Source organism: Typha angustifolia, chromosome 15, assembly GCF_048772165.1.
Source record: "Typha angustifolia cultivar Huaian chromosome 15, ASM4877216v1, whole genome shotgun sequence".
NCBI lineage: Eukaryota > Viridiplantae > Streptophyta > Magnoliopsida > Poales > Typhaceae > Typha > Typha angustifolia.
In genome coordinates, this window is record NC_133253.1 from 6,777,653 (window position 1) to 6,798,508 (window position 20,856).

General features: G+C 41.2%; 2 protein-coding genes across 2 annotated transcripts; one reads left to right on the top strand and one right to left on the bottom strand.

Annotated features, from left to right (window-relative positions):
* Positions 1-497: 497 nt before the first annotated feature.
* LOC140779536 (uncharacterized) lies at positions 498-15,168 on the bottom strand. The gene is made up of 11 exons (XM_073124644.1): positions 10,515-15,168; positions 10,046-10,285; positions 8,945-9,074; positions 6,410-6,562; positions 6,024-6,265; positions 5,861-5,930; positions 5,017-5,223; positions 4,263-4,492; positions 3,643-3,721; positions 3,433-3,570; positions 498-1,173 (listed from the first exon to the last, which is right to left on the bottom strand). The coding sequence occupies exons 1-11, from the start codon at positions 15,044-15,046 to the stop codon at positions 982-984; spliced, it is 6,213 nt and encodes a 2,070-aa protein (XP_072980745.1). The 5' UTR covers positions 15,047-15,168; the 3' UTR covers positions 498-981.
* A 3,292-nt stretch (positions 15,169-18,460) lies between these two features.
* On the top strand, positions 18,461-19,776 carry LOC140779207 (uncharacterized). Its single transcript, XM_073124200.1, has 2 exons — positions 18,461-19,501; positions 19,549-19,776. The coding sequence occupies exons 1-2, from the start codon at positions 18,461-18,463 to the stop codon at positions 19,774-19,776; spliced, it is 1,269 nt and encodes a 422-aa protein (XP_072980301.1).
* Positions 19,777-20,856: the final 1,080 nt, after the last annotated feature.

A 20,856-nucleotide genomic window follows, 5' to 3' on the forward strand; every position in this document is an offset into this window, starting at 1 on the left:
TGAGTAGTTTTTTATATTTGGGGTCAAACTGTTGAACCATTGGCATTCAGCCATATATATATATATATATATATATATATATATATATATATATATATATTGTCATTTTACATGTATCCAAGGAATTATATTAAAGAAAATTGCTAACTTGAATAGTGAATTTTATATGGATGTATAAATTAGAGTTTTTGACTAGATTAGCCCTCCAGAGTTTTCTTACAATGTAGGTACATTTCAAAACTTACCAATACCAGAATAGTAAGAGAAAAGAGGAGAGAATTTTAAATTAATATATTAAAAAAAGCTAAATTACTATTTAATTACAATACCAGAATAATGAGGCAAGATTGCTACTAATTTCACAAGGCTAGTGTGGTCATGATATTTAACTTGCACCTGTTTGTCCTTGCATCGACAAATCACATGAGATGGACTCAAATGGAATATAGAGCAAATTATAATCAAAGAAAAAGAAAACATCATGGCACTGTTCCATTGATAATTTCCTTGATCACTCTTCCATGCTTCATTGACAATTTCCTTCTTTACTCTTTCCCAATACAACAAAATAATTCAACACAATCTCAAAAAAGGAAAAACAAAATTGTCAGGGTAAGGACTTGAACAAGCCAGGCGAAATTCTCTGGCATCATCTTATCGTAGTGAGAAACAATCATCACTTCATCCAAGCAACAACAATTTGTCAAAACTATCACACCATGCCTCAGAACTTTGATTATCAGACAGATTGTACATGTAGGTAAGCTTTGCATCTCTGAATTTACATTTTACAGCATAATTCCTCCGATCGACTCTGGGGCAGGATGTCCAAGCCCCGTATTTGCCCCATATTCCATGGAACACATGGGCTAATTGTGACACTCTCATCAACCTTTGTCGGGAAACTAATAGCGCAGCTGGCAAACAGGCAAAACTTAGGAATGATCACACACAGAACCCTTACTTGCATCTCCTGTCAAGTTACCGATTTGAACGCGAAAATTCTGACCGGTGGTGCTGATATGAGCTTCCATATGGGCGCCACTGACGTCTACTGCTACTTTTGTCATATTGGCTACTGTAGTACTCTGCAGCAGACTTAGGTGTGCTGCTCACATTGCCACCTTTCTTCAGAGCTATCCTTAGCTCCTCTTCTGTGTCATATTGTAGGCGCTGCAAGGAGAAAAATTTAGATGCAAATTTTTGAAGAGAACAAACAAAATAAAGAACGTGTAATTCTAAAATGAACAACTAATTTTGTACGAAGTAATTTTTTCATTCAGACTCGAATATCGGATATCCGTTTACCCACAGAAATATAACTAACTCTAATGCTCTACTGACTTAGTAATACAACCCAATTCGACCAACCCAACTAAACCCATAGGGGATGAAAACAGTCCCCCTCTTCACTGCTACCTCTCCTATGTGGCCCCGTACTCCTCGGCAAACCCATCTACGCCCACCTTCTCCTCTCTCCATTTCCCACCACTCCGTAGATCCTCCCTCCCCTTGTCGCCACTCTACCACCACCTCATTCCTTCGTCAGCCTAAATCTTAAATGGTTTTCTAACAAATTCTCTTTTACTCATTGGATTAGAGGCTGAAGTTGTGGACAAGGACATTGAGCTTAAGAAGTAAGCGATTACTGTTCTGGTTTATATAGATTGCTTAATGTCCTCTATGGTGGTTTTCTGATAGGTATTAGGAAGAGTGGCTTCTACTTCTACAAACATGAAGGAAAGGAAGGTGAAGAAAGAGAAGAAATCCAAAGACTGCAGCTTGCGCCACCCACTGCTTTCTTCATCTTCATGTATTGCTTCCTACTCTTCTATCCATTGATTTGCATATTGTTGTTATTTTTCAGCATTAAGTTTTTTTTTTAACTCACCTATAGTACAAATTTGATTTCACAAAGGATGATTCTAGGAAGATGTAAGATCCATATCTTCAGTTTCTTCTTTCATGATTCCCATGTGGTATTAATTATCTAGAATGTATCCTTATAATCATGTGTATTTCTCTGGTTACACTGTTAAAGGCTGTTAAGGAAGGTGGAGAGAAGTGGAAATCCATAACAGAGGAAGTGGCTGTCTATAATATAGTCTTATAGAAGTCTCATATGTATGGTAAAAGGAGAAGAACTGAAAAAGCCTTTAAGGAAGCTGCAGAGCTGAAAGCAGAATATTGAAAAAGCAACTGAGGAGCTCAATGCAGGAAATGTGGAGGATGTACGTGAAACCATTAGAATTCCATTTTGTCTACTTATAGTCACTCGGAGTAAGTGTATCACCATTTTTGCAGGAAAGAAAGTGTCTGAGGAGGAAAGTGCAGAGAAGAGTCTGAAGGTGTAGATAAGGAAGGAGCGACAATACTGATTTCTATCTATAAATTTTGAAGAACCAATTGCTCAGCATGAGCTGAATTAATCTCCAAAATATGAAATTTCATCCTTATATCACAGTATCACACTCTTGTTAATGCCTTATATTAGATTTGGTCTATGTGCATTTATCTCAGTGCTTTTTCTTTTTTATGAACTTTTATCTCAGTGCTCTCATAAATCTAGTTCATGCAATTAAATTTCTTAAAAGTGATTGTTTTTAATTGCATTACTTAATAACAACTAGTTTGCTGCTTGTTCATGCTATCTGCATAGATTCTCTAATATTTGTTTTAGCTCTCCTTGTTAGCAACTGTCAGCATTTACATCCACCAAAGATCAAGATGATAACAGAAATTGATGTTCTATTATTATGCTTGATATCTTGAAATTATTAAATCTTGGTATACAGGTTACTAGGATAAGAAATAATCTAGTTGGTGATATTTCAAAACAAACCTTGAGCTCTGTTGTCATTCCACTATTGAATTTTTTCAGTAATCTTTGAACTTATTTGCAAATTAAAGTTAATTAGCATGCAGGTTCCATTATTTTAGAAAGAGGAAGGGATGAATTGTATGTATACAATGTGATTTTTTTAATGTTGATTTTTTATGGTAACTGGTTGCATGACTCTTGTATGTATTCAGTTAAAATACAATCCACATCCAATACGTATCCATATTCACTGAAAATCCAATCTGTATCTGATTTGTATCTGTGGCCGTTTAAGATCTGATCCATATCTGATTTTATATATGTATCTATTTTAGTTAAGATATAATTTTAAATTTTACTATCCATCTAATATCCATTTCCGAAATCGTATCCGGAGCACTATCCAATCCATTTTCACCCCTATACCTCAACTTATGAATTTGTCAACCCAAACCCTTCAAAAGACTTCCTTCTTAGTTGCACATATATCATTGATCTTCTCCAAGTTCAGGCAAGTGATATCTATATTCTTTCAAAAATGTTTCCATGAATAATATAGCAGAGCTAACACACATGATTGATCAGTAATATTACAAAGTTAAAATGCATACCTTCGTTGGGTCTGAAAGTACAGTATAGGCTTCCCCTATCATCTTGAATAAACGATCAGCATCCGTGTGCACTCCAGCAGCAATTTCTTTCCAAACTACATCATCAACATTTTCATTCCTTACCAGGAACTGACCAGCCTGCAATGCCAATGATTGTTAGAGAAACAAAATTTGAAAAACAAAGTTTCTAGCACAAGTTAGCGATATGACTTTGTCTGGATGATGCCTCAATGCAGCTTTGCGGTACGCCTTCTTCACATCTGCTGCAGAGCTAGATGGTTCAATTCCTCTGCAAACAGGAGTAGGTGATATTATTTTATATTCCAGAGTTAAAATAGCTACCTGATGTTGTTAAGAGATAACAAAGCTATAGCACCTAGACAACATGTTAAGGGCCTAGGCCTTTTAAAAGAAATCTGCAATCATCTTCTGACTTCATTTACAAGTGCTAAAAGTTTGGCCAGGTCAGAAAATCTTTCCAAAAAGTAAAATGACAATGTGTAACTTTCAGAAAATAGCTCACTTCCACCCTGTGATTTTATAGTAATGGAAATGTATATCTCTAAATACATAGTATATATCAGGAAATAACAGCCAAGTATTAAAAGTGCATATTTCATGACTGGATAGTATGCACAGTAGCAGTTGAGCAATGAGAAACCATGAAAGGAAAATCACTATTTACTGCTCAGACCTAAAGCAGAGTAGAAATTCAAGAGCATAGGCATATTTGGTAATTCTAACAAAATCTACAAGGAAGTAATCCTGTACCAAGATGCAGATATTTGAGAATACCCAACACATACAGGGAACTGTTAGTAATAACTTACAATATTAAGTACATATCCAATGGAATTCCTTTTCTGGCCTCATCTTCCACAGAAGACAGTCGACCACGGGCACGATTTATGTCACTATTGTAGCTCACTGACTTCCCAGATGCTCCAGACTGATTCTCTTGTAATTGTTTCTCAAGAAGACATATTAGCTTGCAGAGGTCATTAGCTGCCTGGCCATAATCCCTTATCATCTCATGTAAGGTGGCCCTTCTGGAGATTGCCTGAAATACAATAACAATAATTAGAATCATAAACCAACAATTAAAGCTCACAGATGTATAAATTATCCTCACGGTGCTCTACAACCAAGAAAAATAACAAGCTTCATATAAAAAAGCCATGGACTTAAAATTTTGCTTCTGTGTTTCTTCATTTGTTCCTGCATCATTTTGGCTTTACCTATTCATTTTTGTATAATCCTAAAAGGAACAAGTAAGATGCAGCAAAGAAAAATGTTATCTGCAAAAGTACAGAAAATAAATCCAACAAAAAATGAACAGAAATAGAAATGTTGCATCAGTCCATCCTCCAGATTACCACCGAATCAACAAAACATTTGTTCTAAATGATTTTACATTGCAAAGCACAAAATAGGAAACAACATATCATGTAAGCAAGTAGCTTGTGATCTCCTTCAATTGTTTGGATGCTAAAAAGATAACAAGACCACAAACTCTGAAAGTTAGCAAGAGTATCAGCAGAAATTGTAAATAGCATACAGGAATAGAAGGTCAAAAAGACTGACCTTAGGATAACAAGGATCGAGAGCTATTGCTAGTGAACAATCTGCTATGGCGTCTGTAATTTGACCTAGGGCTTGATATGCAGCTGCACGATTGCAAAAACATACTGCTGCAAAAGGGCGTGATTCACTACTGCATGCTAAAGCAGCAGTATAATGTTCAACTGCCTCCGAATGTCTACTGGCTTGAAAGGCTTCATTCCCGGCAGCCTGAACATGGTAAATACATAAAAGCAAATGAGAAAAAAAATATCAGTATACCAAAAGATGTAGCAGTTTAATCTACCAACACAAATCAAATACTAATTAGCATTAAGTCTTCTCAACATCTAAATTTCTGTTAAAAAATATTCTGTCTAAAGAAGTTAAAATTCTCTAATTAAAGGTAAGACTATATGCATGACTGAGGCAAATCAGCTAGTCATCGATTAATACCTAAATTAAGCTATATCTAGGCAAAAAAGAAAAGGAAACAGCTTGTCCAGCTTATGTCATCAAGAACCCTTGATGCCATCTAGAGCAGAGTGAGCATAACTAAGCCAACACCATCTCAGCACTACTATACTAGTTGAAGACAACAAATAAGCTAAGCCCATATTCTGATTGTAGATCAAAACTCACAAATATACCTCTACTAAAAGGAAAATTCTAGCAGTCAACCGAGACAAGAAACATCATTTGAAATAGCATATTTCTAGTTAGAAATATCCAACAGTAAATGTAGCACATTGCAACCAACCAGAGAAAAAGAAGTAAATCATTGTAACTAATTTACTGCCACTAGGACAACATAATGTTTTTCACAACTGCAATTTGTACAGGTAAATTAGTTAACAAAGAGACGTACTTTAAGGCATATGAGTTCACGAACAGTGTCGGAGAATGATGAAGCAGATTCTGTAGACCTGTTCCCATACCTGAACAACTTTCTCATCAACTTAGAACCAAAGATCAATAAAACTTTATCAACTATGAACCAACAAAGACTCACAAAAACATACAAATATTACCTTTCTACCACAGGTTTTACTTGCTCATGCTTCTTCAACAACTCTAGAGCCTCCTCAAGTTTTCCCAAATAGAAATAAGATATAGAAATAAGGCGCCATCGCCAAAGCCTTGAAGATGATTTAACATTTTGAGAACTGTCAATATTCTTTGTTTCACTATCAGGGTTATATGAAAGAGAATTTCTTTCAGCCAACTCTAGAGTCCCCTCACAAAATTGGATTACTTCTTCATATCTTCGTAGCTGTTAGATGCAACAAGAACAAATGAGTTAGCTGTGTCTACAAAAGTTAATGTTATTTCGGGTGTTGTACAATTTCTATCAGATAACTCAAATATAAATAGTTAACATGCAGTATGGAAGCAAAAAAGCAGGGGAAACAGAGACCATTAAAAGTGCTTCTGCTTTCATTTCCATCAGATTATCAGACTGAGTGCTTATTAAAAGAGCATCGGAGATCAGTTCTAAGGCCCGTGTCACTTCGCTGGATGTTCTTTTTGGGAGAAGCTCATCAGACTGGATAATACAATCAGATACTCTCTGCCAGAAGAGGACAACACTCCTCAGTCAGAATAAAATAAATACAGAAGAGCAAGATAATTGAGTTTCAAAGAGTATGGATCATCTTCATGAGAAAAAACAATGAAAGAAGCAAAGAAATTCAACAAACCCAAAAATAGTAAATAGTTAGGACCTTAATTGCTGTTGTTGTTATAAAAGAAGATTAAAGTGTGCCTTCAGTAATGAACATAAGATTGTTTAAACATAGGAGAAATGTGTTGTAAAGAAAGGAAAAAAATATTCTTAGATCTGTGGGTTGTCACCTCTTCTTCCAAATAGTTGTTGGGCTGGTAAACTTAATTAGCCTTGATCTGGGGGTTGTCCACATCAAATGGAATCAGTCTTTGGTTTAGGCATTATACAAGGATTTGATTTACGGATTCCTAATTCTCTTTCTAATTGAGACTCATATCTTCCCTATTTGAGCCCTTTTCACTCAGAAATTCAACTAGCACACCCTAATAGTTAGGACCTTACGTGCTAATGCTGTTATAAAAGAAGATTAAAGTACGCCTTCTATAATGAACTTATAATTGTTTAAAGTTATAAAACAGGAGAAATATGTTGTAGAGAAAAGGAAAATTATTCATAGACAGGAGAAAGAATGGTCACCTCTTCTTCTAAATAGTTGTTGGGCTGATGAACTTAATTAACCTAGAAGTGGGGGTTGTCCGCATTGAATAAACTCAAGTCATAGGATTAGGAACTGACAAGAATTTGATTTATAATCCTAATTCTCTTTCTAACTGAGACTCAAATGTTCCCTAATTGCCCTTTTCAATTCCTAATTACGCCATAATTTCTTCCAATTGGTGGGTCAAAGTTGTTTCCTAATTAAACAATTAAAATACATCCTGGTAAGGTTAGTATATTTAGTTTGAAGAGCTAAAGACACAAGAAACTTAATATTTGAGTTAAAAACCAATTTGATACCAGACCTACCTAAACCAAAGTTACCTAACCCAAAAAGAGACTATAAAAAAAATCCATATACAGCAATAAGGGACAGAAAAAATAAGATAAAGTCTGAAAATAAGATTTATTGCACTTCATCTACTTCTTTTCTACAGCCTGGCGAGCTTGCTTCTGCTCTTTTCTCCTCTTTTTTCATTAAATTACCACAAGCTGGGTTGCCTTCATTGTCCTCTGCCTTTCCCAACATAACTGGCTGGATAATTCCCTTCTCCTCCATTCTTTTTCCCGCTGGTAGACTATGGGTTTAACAAAGTTTGACAGGTTGCCGTTAGTTCTAAAAGCCAAACAGCAGTCTCTCACATGAACCTACTCAGGCTTACAACTCGCCCTCTCTGACATTTGGAGGCAGTGGAGGAACTTCTTTCTTTTTCCGTCCCTCATTTCCTTAAAGGAAATCACCCTCTCCAAAAACTTATGTGGACTTCCTTCATCCCAAGGCTCCATAACTTTTGCCTTTTTAGACATGTGAGTGTGCCTTACTTACCTTATGGTTGTAACAGTTTCTATAAGACAGTTTGCCACCCAATTCTCCAACTTGTTGTCAAAGAGCCTTCACCAGCTCAATCTAATCACAGAACATGCCTAAGTAGATCAATCACCTACTTAAAGTAATTAAAAAGACTATCTTGAGCTTGGCTCTCATCGTTAGTCTACAATTCATCCTGGATATTGTTTAAACGTCTCAATAATTATCTCCACTACCTTCAGCCTAGTGGCACCTAGAAAATTTTCCTTAATCAACTTTATCAGATGATTGACTAAATTACCAACATCAAGTAATGCCAATATCAGCATGGAGTACATAGATCCAAATATGCACCTATATGACCTATGAAAATTAGACACCTACAATGGGAAGTAGAAGTATGTCAACCTGTCACTAGTTTGAGTGAATACATAAATAAAATTTATACAACATACCTCATTTTTCCATCAGTATGGTTAAGTATGTCATACAATGGACTAGGTGAGTACAGCAAGGTCGCATGCTTGCTGCAGTGCTTGGAAGTCACTGTAATGATTAAGTATGCTTGCTGCACTGCTTGGAAGTCATTGTAATGATTAAGCACATCAAAGTTTGTGCTGTTAGACAAAAGTTATATCTGTGTGAAGACCTTAATTGCACACTAAACTTAGTACTGTGAACTAAGCTATATATACCACATCGTAATATTTAAAGGCCTCAGTTCCATGCCATACATAACTTGAGAAATAATTTTTCATAAAGGAATATTGTGTGCAAGAGCAATTTTCTTTTCTAGGCTTTCCTTGGTGCATCATATACTCATACCACAGCAGGCAAAACAAAAAAGAAGAGAAAAAAAAAACCTTCCAACCTGATCAAATGAGAAAGCACAAAAAAAAAAACATGGCTGGTAGTGCTACCTGAGCTTTTTCCAGACCATCAGTAGCCTCAGTAATGATCTTTGGGTCCAAACATGCATCAGTATTTGATTTTAAGCACTTCCTGAAATACTTCAGTGCATCCTCAATCTCCCCTAAAGCAAGTTTGCAGCTAGACCAATTAAGCATCAATATATTAGCTCACTGACTCATATTTCTTATATGGAAGAAGAGCACTTAAAAAGAAATGGTGAACCAAAGCCATAAAGTAGATATCTGCTTTATTACTTCCTACATTAGCCCTAAATCCTACTTTTCATATGCAAGGGAAGTAAAAGACACAAAAGAATGTGTGATAAACTTTACTGACATAAGGCATTAAGGTGCATAAATTAATAGCTCTTGTAACTTCTAAATGTTTCTTGAAACGAAAGGTTTCACCAAGGTACCGTGAATCAGCAAAATTCTTTCTTATCTACATACAACATGTACAACTGCTGGCAGTAACCAATAATCACAGTAATTTACATAATTGTCTAAAATTAATCAAAGGATAATCAAATCACTAAGATAAGCTCTTTTTTGGGCATACATATTTTGGCTTGTATTAACAGTAGAAAAGTTACAATGTAACACCCAGTTCCAAAAAATAAATAGATTGAATAATAATAATAATAATAATAATAACAATTGTTGTGAGGAATCAGGATGAATTAATTTTAGAATCGATGTTGATCACGTGATTATGTGATAGCTTGATTCTCAGCGTAATCTCTCAGTGTGATCTAGATAATATGAACGGTAATCTATAAAATAAATTCTTATATAGGCATTACAATTTCAAGGATGTCATAGAAGATAGAATGTTATTATCCACATCATAGTTGATCAAGCAATTCTTTGTTTCTTTAGGAACTGATGCCATGCAGCAAATCTATTTGACTAGGTCAAGTCTAATAAAGGAACGACGAACCAAATTAGTAGAGCTAAACTTGACTTCGACTCCTAATTTGATTTTAAGCAGTTCCAAGATTTCTTTAGGAACTGTATGAGGTTTTGTTACGCCTAAACTTAACTTGATGAATTCATAATAAATCTTAAAGGCATAAATAAATTTGATTAAGAGAGACAGTAAATCCTTACTTTGCGGCCCTGACTTGTGCTCTGAGAAAGCTGGGTTCAATTGCAGCAGCTTTCATACAGTCGCTGAGAGCTTCTCTCATTCTTCCAAGGGACATCCGAGTAGCTGCACGGTTACTATAGCACAGCATCAATGCTCGCTTGCAGCTTCTAGATGTTTCACTGGGGGAGATAGAATTAACTCCACGAGAATAATACTCCTCGGCTTTAGCAAAGTGTCCATTTGCATAAGCTTGGTTTCCCCTAATGCACGTCAAGAAAACCAGCTCATGAGAGCATTAAAGAAAGATAATCACAATCATTTCCATTCAAAGAAGCAGGTAAGAAAATTGTATGAAATATGAACCGATATGCAGCTGGTTTCAGCATAAACATTTAAGAACCAGTTAAAACAAAGTAGCAAGCATCAGCTGTCATTTGACAAAGTAGGGAATATTGAAATGGAACCCAAGGATGAAAAGCAAGCCAGCACCTGATTCGCCACTTCTCACAGGCTTCCTGTGCTGCAAGACTCCCTGCATCTGTCGCTATTGATTCTTTTCTGTCATGTGATATTTTAGTTGTTTCTGCTCTGGTATCATCTACCGTTTGAGGAACAGATGATGTGCGCTCTAGGTTCTTGGAGGTATCTAATTGTGCGGAAGTGCTGGCAAGGGGAAATAAATCTGGAGCAGCAAAAGCCTGAGCACCCCTAGTCTTACTTTTTCTTCTGTAATGGCGCTTTGATGCTGATAATGGACCTTGAGTGAAATGTGATGCGGCAAAGGTGAAGCTTGATTCACCAAAACTTTCTAACTTGGGTGCAAAAGTATACCCTGTTTCAATTTCATTTGTTTGTCTCTCAATATTTACACTGGAATGATGAATTTCAGATTCCATTGTAGCAGAACTTCTATCATCATTACCGTCTACATCCTCGAATTGGAAACTAAGACTCCCCATAGAAGGTAAATGTGTTTCTTTACCGAAAACAGAACAACTTTCAGCATGATTGACATTTTCAGGAACTGCTTCTGTTGGTTTTTTGTCTCTTTTGCCAATAATCATGTGCTCTGTTGCAAAGACCAGATCTTCTATTGAATGAGACTTCTGTGATTCACTTGAAGAGTAGCGGGAGAAACTATGGAGAGGCTCATCAGATGCCAGTGAAGCTTCCCTTGTGCATTGTTCATCTGCTAAATTCTCCCTATAAGGAGAATAATCCATTGGGGAATAATCACCTGGAGACTCTGGTTCCACTTTTCCAGTGTAACTTTCTTGCCTATTAAAAACTGGCCTAGACATAGTCTGATGGACTGGGGCAGATTTCTTCTGCTTTCCAACCCTTTTCTTTGTTCTTGTACTTTTAGCTTCTCCCTTCTTCTCACTGAATGCCGGTTTTTGATGTGGTGCAGTAAACCGACTTTCCTTGGACAACCCAGGAGCCTCCTGTTTAGGGGTTCCAAATTTCATCGATGTTGTTCCTTTTCTGTCCGGCATAGTTGTAAAAGCAAAACTACTAGCACCATATTGTAAACCCTGACTAAAAGATGATGGATTTAAAGGTGTAGCAGCTCCATAGGACTCGCCTGTTTCAGATGGTGGAATAGAATCCTTCCTTGGAGGAGCATCCTGTTTTCTAGCCTGAAATGTGTATTTGACAGAACTAGGTGCATCAGCAGCTGAAGCAGCAACCTCCCCAGAATCCCCTACCAAATTCTCTTTTTTAATGCTGACATTGAAATTCTTGATTTCATGCAACCCAGAGGCACCCTGTTGAGGAGTTCCAAATTGCATCGATGTTGTTTCTATTCCTTCATGCGTGCTTCTGAAAGCAAACTCACTGCCGCCATATTGTAAATCCGGACAAAGAGATGATAGATTAAAAGGTGTAGTTGCTGCATAGGTGTGTGTTTCAGACTGTGCATTAGAATCCTTACTTGATTCAGGGCCCTGATTTTCAGCCTGAAATGTGTATTTGAAGGAAGTAGGTGCATGTCCAGATGAAGCATCAGCCTGCTGAGAATTGTCTACCAAATTGCTACATCTTCCAAAAGTACAGTCTCTAGGCTCATTAGTGGCAGAATACTTAAAGCTAGAAAATATATCTCCATTTCTTGTGAAACTATCATCATCCGTAGAACATTCAGTGTTCAAATCCTTGGTGGCATTTATTTCCGAGGAAGTATTCTTATCAACATATATGGATGAAGTAAATGATGTCTGACTAGAAAAGGAGCTTTTTTTGAGATTGCTTCCAAAAATAAATGAACCAGGTTGATACTCTGCTTTGCCTTTTGTGCTCTGAGATGGTGCTTCATTTCCTATGTTCAAATTCCTCATCTCATCTGGCAGCACATTTACCTCAATACCACCAAAGGAACTGGGAGCATTAGTATTAGCACCAAACATGAAGTTATTTTTCCCATCCATTTTAGCCCTTTGATCAGTTTGCTTTGTATTCTCAAACCCCTCATCACTGCCAGAATTCTGCAAGTTGAGCTTCCTCATCTCATTGGGAAGCTTTGAAAATGAGCTCACATCAGAGCCAAGAGAAGAATTCTCCTTCAAGTAGGAGTCTCCCTTGACACCACTTCCAAGGTCAAAGATCCCAGCATCTGATGGTATTCCACGTCCTATGTTCAGCTTCTTTAACTCCTCTCGCAGCACATTTAATCCGATACCACCAAAGGAACTGGGAGCATTTGTATTAGCACCAAACATGAAATTATTTTTCCCATCCATCTTAGCCCTTTGATCAGTCCGCTTTGTCTTCTCAAACCCATCAGCACTGCCAGAATTCTGCAAGTTGAGCTTCTTCATCTCATCGGGAAGCTTTGAATTTGAGCTCCCATCAGAGCCAAGAGAAGAGTCCTCTTTAATGTAGGAGTTTCCCTTAACACCACTTCCAAATACAAAGATCCGGGCATCTGATGGTGTTCCACTTCCTATGTTCAGCTTCTTCAACTCCTCTGGCAACACATTTACCTCAATACCACCAAAGAAACTAGGATCATTGGTATTAGCATCATTAACCAAACTATTGTCCTTAGTCTTCTTTGTCTTCCCAAAACCATAATCAGTGCTAGAATTCTGCAAGTTTAACTTCCTCATCTCATCATGAATGTTAGAAGATGAGCTCACATCAGAGCCAAGAGAAGAGCTCTCATTCAAGTAGGAACTTCCTTTAACACCACTTCCAAAAACAAACACCCCAGCATCTGAAGGTGCTCCACTTCCTATATTCAGCTTCTTAATCTCCTCTGGAAGCATATTTACCCCAATACCATCAAAGGAACTAGAAGGATCTGTAGTAGTACCAAAAATGAAACTATTGTTCTCTTCGATCTTAGCCCTTTGCTCAGTCTCCTTTGTCTTGTTAAAGCCATCATCACTGACAGAATTCTGCAAATTAAGCTTCCCCATCTCATCGGGAAGCTTTGAAAATGAGTTTACATCAGAGCCAAGAGAAAAATTCTTATGCAATTTGAAATTTTGTTCAATGCCGCTCCCCAATACAGAGATCTTTGCATCAGATTTCCCACCTTTTTCACCAGCAAAGAAATATTCACCACTTTGCACATTTCCTGACCAAACATCTTTGGTATTGGAACTAACCAAACCAATATTCTTCTTCTCTGCCTGCAGTGCTGCATTCGCATTAAAAGCAAAAGCAGTTGTTTCCGGCGTTCCAGATCTGGCACTACTAAACTTTGGGCCTTCTGAATTCTCTGATGACGCTGAATGCACATTAGAACTCCCTTCTGTGCCAATTCCAAAGAAAAAAACATCTGGAGAAGCATTCCTACTTGCCTTGGTAGCATTAGCAAATACCTGATCAGTCTTATTCTCAGGAACTATGGTTTTATCAAAACCTGATACAGAACCAGAAGCAAAGATAAATCCAGAACTATCAAACTTCTCTGATTCTACACCGACCAAACTCGAGAAACTTGAATGCTTTGGTGATCTTTTCCCCTCATTACCCAAACTGAACATCAAATCTTCTACATTCTGCTTTGTTGCTGAACCAGCACCAAAAGAAAAACCCATCCCTTCAGATTTCATTGATTCAAAACTGCCATAATTTACATTACCTAAGTCCTTCCCCACTGATTTTTCTCGATAACCAGATTTTTCCTTCAACCCACTCCCATGCACAACCGAACCAGAAACCTCACCTTGCTCGCCATAAATACTAAATGTCCGATCACCTGCAATGCTCCTCGCACCAGAGTTTGCATCAGAGCCCACACCAAAACCAAATCTAGTACCTTCAAACTGCACTGGCGCATGACCACCCAAAGTCACACCACCTGAATCCTTCCCCATTGAATTTCCTCTAGCAACTGAGCTCTTCTTGACCCTACCTCCATATACAGAACCAGAAAACTCACCTCTTTCGGCACCAATACTAAATGCACTATCACCCACAAGTTTTTTCGCACTAGAGTTCACTTCAGAACCAGCACCAAAAGGAAAGCCACCACTTTCAGTTTTCACTGACTCAAAACCACAAAATTTTAAACCATCTGAGTCCTTCATCACCGAGTTTTCTCTAGAATCATTATCTTTTTTCGTCCCGCTCCCAAACACGAACGCACCAGCATCAGAACCAGCACCGAAGACAAAACTGCGCGCAGTAGAATCACGCGGGTTCTCGTCCGCCCCGGAAGAACCCGGGCGAAAGGGATTGAATCCCGTGGAATCCTCCGGGTCCGCAATCACGGCGGGCTTTGCCCTACCAGAGCCCAAATGCTTCCGAACCTTTACGAGGCGGGGCTTTGAGAGCCCGGCTGAAGAGGACGGCCTCGCCGGAGCCGAGGCCGAAGGAAACGGCGGGGCAGGAGAAGCAAAGGTTCCATCTAAACCTAACCCTAGGTCTGAGCGATCCATGGATTCGACGGCGAAGGTGGGAAATGGAGCGGAGATCTGACCTTTGCTAGGGTTTCGAGGAGGGGATTGATTGGAGGCGGCAGCGGCGACGGCGGCTGGGTAACGGAGACCTACCATCGCCGGCGGCATCGCCGGCCGGTTGTCATCAACCTTCCGGCCGATTGGGGAGAGAGGGAAAGAGAGATATTTGGATTCGTGGCTTCACGACGATCGCTTTGGTCGCTTTTTAGAAGGCGGCGACGTCGATTCCGTTTAATTGTTTTTTGTTTTATTTTAGTTATTTTCTTGTGTGGTTTTCAAATAGGGAGGGTGCTGGCACTTGATTATCTCCAACCCCAACGGTAGGAATTCGTGCAGTCGGACTACGTGGCAATCAACTACTGGCTTTTCAAGTCAGTCAACTACACAATGCGTGTTTCCAAGTATGCCCTCCAAGTTTCTAAATTTTGATTTTTGCACATCAACCCCTCCAAATTGTACACATATATTATGGAAGATACTTACAGCTCTAAATGGAGTCTCCACTGGCGACGACGGGAGGTGAGGATGTGCACCAAAGAAGGGCGTCATCGTCGAAGGTGTCAGAGCCGGAGAAAGCGAAGCAGACGGAAACGGGCAAGGGGAAACCTTCGGAGCCCATCAAGTCCTGGGCTTCTGTAGCGGCTGGAAGCAAGAGAGCACCAGCTAAACCGAGAACTATACCGGCGGAGATACTGGACAAACTACGCAACTAGCTGGTGGACAGTGTGGTGATTGAACCTAAGATACTGGGGAAATGCCATGCAAGATGGAAGCTATCACTATTTGGAAGGTTCCTAGGGAAAGGCATACCGCTGGTTCGAATGAAAACGCTGCTAGCTAAGCTATGGGTTGGAATAGATGGTTTGTCAGTTTCAGACATGGCTGAGGGGTACTATGTGTTCAAATTCGAGAAGGATGAAGATCTGAGCCATGTGTTGACCAATGGGCCGTGGACAATACAATGACAAGTGCTTAACCTAATACCTTGGCGAAACAGCTTCCGGCCGTCGCGTGAGGCGTTCACTACAGCGCCAGTTTGGATACAGCTTCATAACTTACCAAGGGATAACAGTGTTGCTGGGCACTGGTGACCAGCAGGTTAACCGGTCGGCCTACGTCAAAACAGTTAGAAGCCGGGAATGAGCGCGAGGGATTACTAGTGAATACCCGGCGCATATTTTACAAGATAGGATAGCCACGGCAGGCTATACACCCACCTCAGTGCAGAAGACGAACCCGCCGGACAAGCATGGGGCAACGACGAAGAGGGTTAAGCGTAGCTTACTGCTGGCTGAGCGGGAGGAGGAAACGGAGGAAAAGGAAGGGGAAGAGAGACAGCTGCAACTGGCTCTGGTGGCAAGCAACGGAACTCCTGCTCCCGATCTGGATGCCATGGATCTGGAGGGTCCAAATGAAGATATCAATGGAGGAAGTAAAGACATACCTACCTCCAAGAGAGGACGGACTCACTAACAGCCTGTCTGCTTGCCAAACCAAGGGTTTCTTAATGTTCAAAACCTTAGTGTGGAATTGCAGAGGTGCCTACAAGAAAGAGGCACTGGATCGATGTAGAGTCATGATACGGGATCTCAAGATAGACATGCTAGCCTTGCTAGAGACGCATACTAGTTGGGATGAAGCTGAGTAGGTGACAAAGAAGCTCGAAAGAGGCTGGGCGTGGTTCGCCATTCCAGCTCAGGGCAGATCAGGAGGAATCCTGGTTCTCTCGAAGAAGGAGATCGGGGGGTGGATTTGGCAGCTATATCTAGATATGATGTGCACCTTACTATCACCCTCACGTCAGGGCAAACCTAGATCTGGACGATGGTTTATGCTAGTACTCACATAGAAGCTCAGAAAGAGTAATGGGAAGAACTGATGCATATAGCTACAATCAACACGTCGTGGGCACTGATAGAGGATTTCAATGCTTTCCTTTCCCCTCAGGAGAAGCGGTGCAATGGAGCGGTAACCCTAGGGCCTAAGTGCAAAACTTTCACGAAGTTCGTGGACGACGCTGGGCTGTGCGACCTGGGGTATGAAGGAATCCCTTACACATGGTGCAACAATCAAATGGGTGAACGTCGCATGTGGATTCGCTTAGATAGGGCCCTGGGTAACACGGAGTGGGTGAGTGATCACCCGGCATGCAAAGTCCAGCATCTAGATTGGGCTGCCTTGGATCACGCGCCACTCCTCCTTAGTGTGTCGTTAGCAGCGCCAAAGGTGAGGAGACCTTTCTGGTTTGAACTCTACTGGATGGAATACGAGGAATGTCAAAGTATTGTGGAAGACACATGGGCACGGCACGCCGAAGGCAATCCAATGCACGCATTCATGCACCACATCAACGAACTACGGAGGAACCTGAACAGGTGGAGCCGCGAGACGGTAGGGTGTGTGGAACGACGGCTAAAGGACACCAATACCCAGCTTGCAGACCTAGAAGAGCTGGACGCTAATGGCCAACTGTCGGAGGAAGGATTGAAGAGTCTAAGAAGCTACTACAACCGTAAAGCTGCTCTCAATACACAGCTAAACATCAAGTGGCTGCAGCGGTCCCGCCTCAGGTGGATGACAGAAGGAGACCGAAATACCAAATTCTTCCATATCTTGGCTACCATGCGAAGACAACGAAACACGATACCAGGTATAATGGGTGACGGGGAGAGATGGTTGCAGGAACCCACTGAAGTGTGCCAAACATTCACATCCTTCTACCAAGGGCTCTGGGGTGCAGTGGAAGATCATGGCTATGGGAGACACAAGTGGCCCACACTACCGCGTATCTTGGCTGAAGAAGCGACAGAGCTGGTGAGGCCTGTTACGCGAGAGGAAATCAAAGTGGCGGTGTGGAGTCTACCAAGGGGCAAGTTGGCCACTTCTTCACCTCCTTGGCTATGCCAAGATCATAGGGGGAAACCTTCATAACGCTCATACCCAAGAAAAACCACCCAACAATGGTGGCTGACTATAGACCCATTGCTTTGTGCAATGTTGTGTGTAAGGTCATCGCCAAGGTCATGGTCAGTCGTCTAAAGCCGGTGCTGCCCAAACTCATAGGACCAGAACAAGCGGCGTTCGTTGTCGGGAGATGCATAGTCGACAACACGCTGGCGGCTCAAGAGGTGGCGCACTCCATGGCTTCAGATAAGGGTGATCAACCTATCATGATGATCAAGATGGACATGGAAAAGGCTTATGACCGTGTTAGTTGGCCGGCGGTGGTAGGCTCGCTACAACGAATGGGTTTCCCGCCGTAGTGGTGTGAATAGGTGCAGGCGTGCATCACATCCCCCCGTTTTGCCTTGCTTATCAACGGGAGCCCGACAAACTGGATCACACCTCACAGTGGTCTGCGGCAAGGGGATCCGCTCTCACCTTACCTCTTCATCATAGTCACTCAAATTCTATCGAGGATTATCAACGAGAAGGTGGACCAAGGGCTGCTGCGGGGATACAGGGTTGGAGAAGTCCAGATGTCTCACCTGTTGTACGCAGATGATCTTCTACTAATGACGGATGCCTGATAATGCTCAGAGTATTCTAGACTGCCTAAACCGATATGAGAAAATCACCAACCAGAGAGTTAACTTCAACAAGTCAGAGCTATATCTTCCAACCAGGATCGGAGAAGAAGCCGGTAAACATCTCAGCGAGAAGCTTGGGTTGAAGGTGGCAGCCATGTCGTTCCAATACCTTGGGGTGCTTATCTCGGGGAGGAGAGTGAAGGCGAAAGAGCACCAAGGTTTAGTGGAACGCATCGACAAGAGACTTGCAGGCTGGAAAAGGAAGCTACTATCACAAGCCGGCAAACTAACCTTTATTAATGCAACTCTGATGTCGATCTCGGCATATTGGCTGGGCAGCACCTGGTTGTCGGATGCAGCGCTGGATGAGATGACCAAAAAAGCACGGACCTTCCTTTGGGAAAACAATGCTGGCCACGGGCTACACTTGCTAAACTGGGAACAGGTTACCACCGCCAAGCGGCAAGGCGACCTCGGGGTTAGACGTCTCAGAGATGCAAGAACTGCTCACCTAGGTAAGCTGATCTTCAAGGTTTTAAACAAGGAGCAGGCTCCATGGATTAGACTATTGCAAGCCAAGTACGGGAGCTTGCACCCATGGGAAACAAAGAAGCCAACAAATGCATCGTGGGTGTGGCGTGCTCTAAACCAAACTGCCAAGCAACTAAAGATGGGTTGCAGAGTGTTAGTAGGGAATGGCAGGAATATGAGAGCAGCCTATGATCCCTGGACGCAGGAGGTTCCGTGGAGTAGACAACCTAGGGAGCTTGCGATGTCTCTAATGGACGAAAACCTGATGGCGGCGGACATCACTAACAACCAGCGCTGGACTACCGAGAGGCTTTGTAGAGAGGCGGGCTCGGACATGGCGTATGAGATATCAACCTTCCCCATGGGTGCCGCCACCATTGAGGACAGGTGGATATGGTGGCCGCACCCAAGGGGAACTCCATTAGTGAAAGCCATCTACCACTCTCTGCAAAGGCAGAGTGAGCACCAATGGGAAGGGTGGAGGATTCTCTGGTGGCTACTGGTAGCTCTGAGAATTAGAACTTTCTGTTGGAAACTCTTCTGGGGTAGGCTCCCAACGCGAGCCTATCTCTAGTACATCCATATTGGATCAGAGGAACGGTGCGCAATGTGCGGGCTGTTTCGCGAGACGGCCGACCACCTCATGTTTACGTGCAAATACAGCCGGGAGGTTTGGGAGATACTGCGAGCCAGAGAAGGGGTGGAGACCGAAATGATAGACCAGGAATGGATAACGAGAGAATAGAGCTCGAACAAGGACAAAGACCTAAAGACTAAAGGGATGAAAGCCTGCACACTATGGACCCTATGGAAAAGTAGGAATGAAGTTGTTTTTGGCAAGAAGAAGACGCCGGAGACAGTAGTGGTGAGAAGAGCAGTAGCCTTAGCGGAGGAGCACAGGCAGACGATCAAGGAAGATAAACAGAAGGGAGCGAGCAGTAGAAAGAGATGGGAACCACCACAACCAGGGTGGATTAAGGTAAACACCGATGGCGCGCTCAGGGCGGGCGCCTGTCAAGGAGGTGCAGTGACTGTTTTCCGTGGTGCAAAGGGTGACTTCGTCCAGGCGGTTTGGGAGCCTTATCCGGGGAGCTCGGCCTTACAAACTGAACTGTGGGCAATCAGAATGGGACTGAAGGTGGCCGGAAGAGACTGCAGGTTGGTCTTCGAAACAGACTGCCAAGAGGCCATCAGATGCTTGTAGAGAGTGGAGCACTGCGCTTGGCGTGTTAGGAACCTGGTGCAAGAGTGCCTCGACCTCGCGAAGGAATGTCTAGAAGTTAGGTTTGCTCACGTTGGTAGGAAAGTTGACACTGTTGCTGACTGGGCAGCTGCTAAAGCAAGCGTGGCTTCCGGCTCTAGCTATTTTGATCGGTTAAGCCACGCTCCCCCAGAGTTTTGTAAACTTATTACTGTCGATGCGACTTACGGGTCGGCAGTTAACTAATATATAGCTGGAAACAGCTCCTTGACAGTCAAAAAAGAAATTATGGAAGATACTTAGATAAATAATTAAAACATCAAACATAACCCAAGCATTAATCTTTTTTTGCAGCTACACCTCAAAATACGAAAACAAAAAAATTGAGAAAAGAAAAAAGAAAAAGGTTTCGAAGAAATTACAGCTAGTGGCAGTCAAAGTCAAGACCAAATCACTAGTATAGTAGTAGAAGCCTCCTCTCTCTCACCGTACGAGTGGTGAAAACCACATTGATTCTAAACAACAGTAGCAAGTTGCCCCCATGAATAAACAATGGGATTGCAATCTCGGATGACTTAGCCTAAGAGGATTTAAAAATGTTCAACTCTGTAAACAATTGAAAGATACGATCATATTAAACAAAGCAAATGGGATAT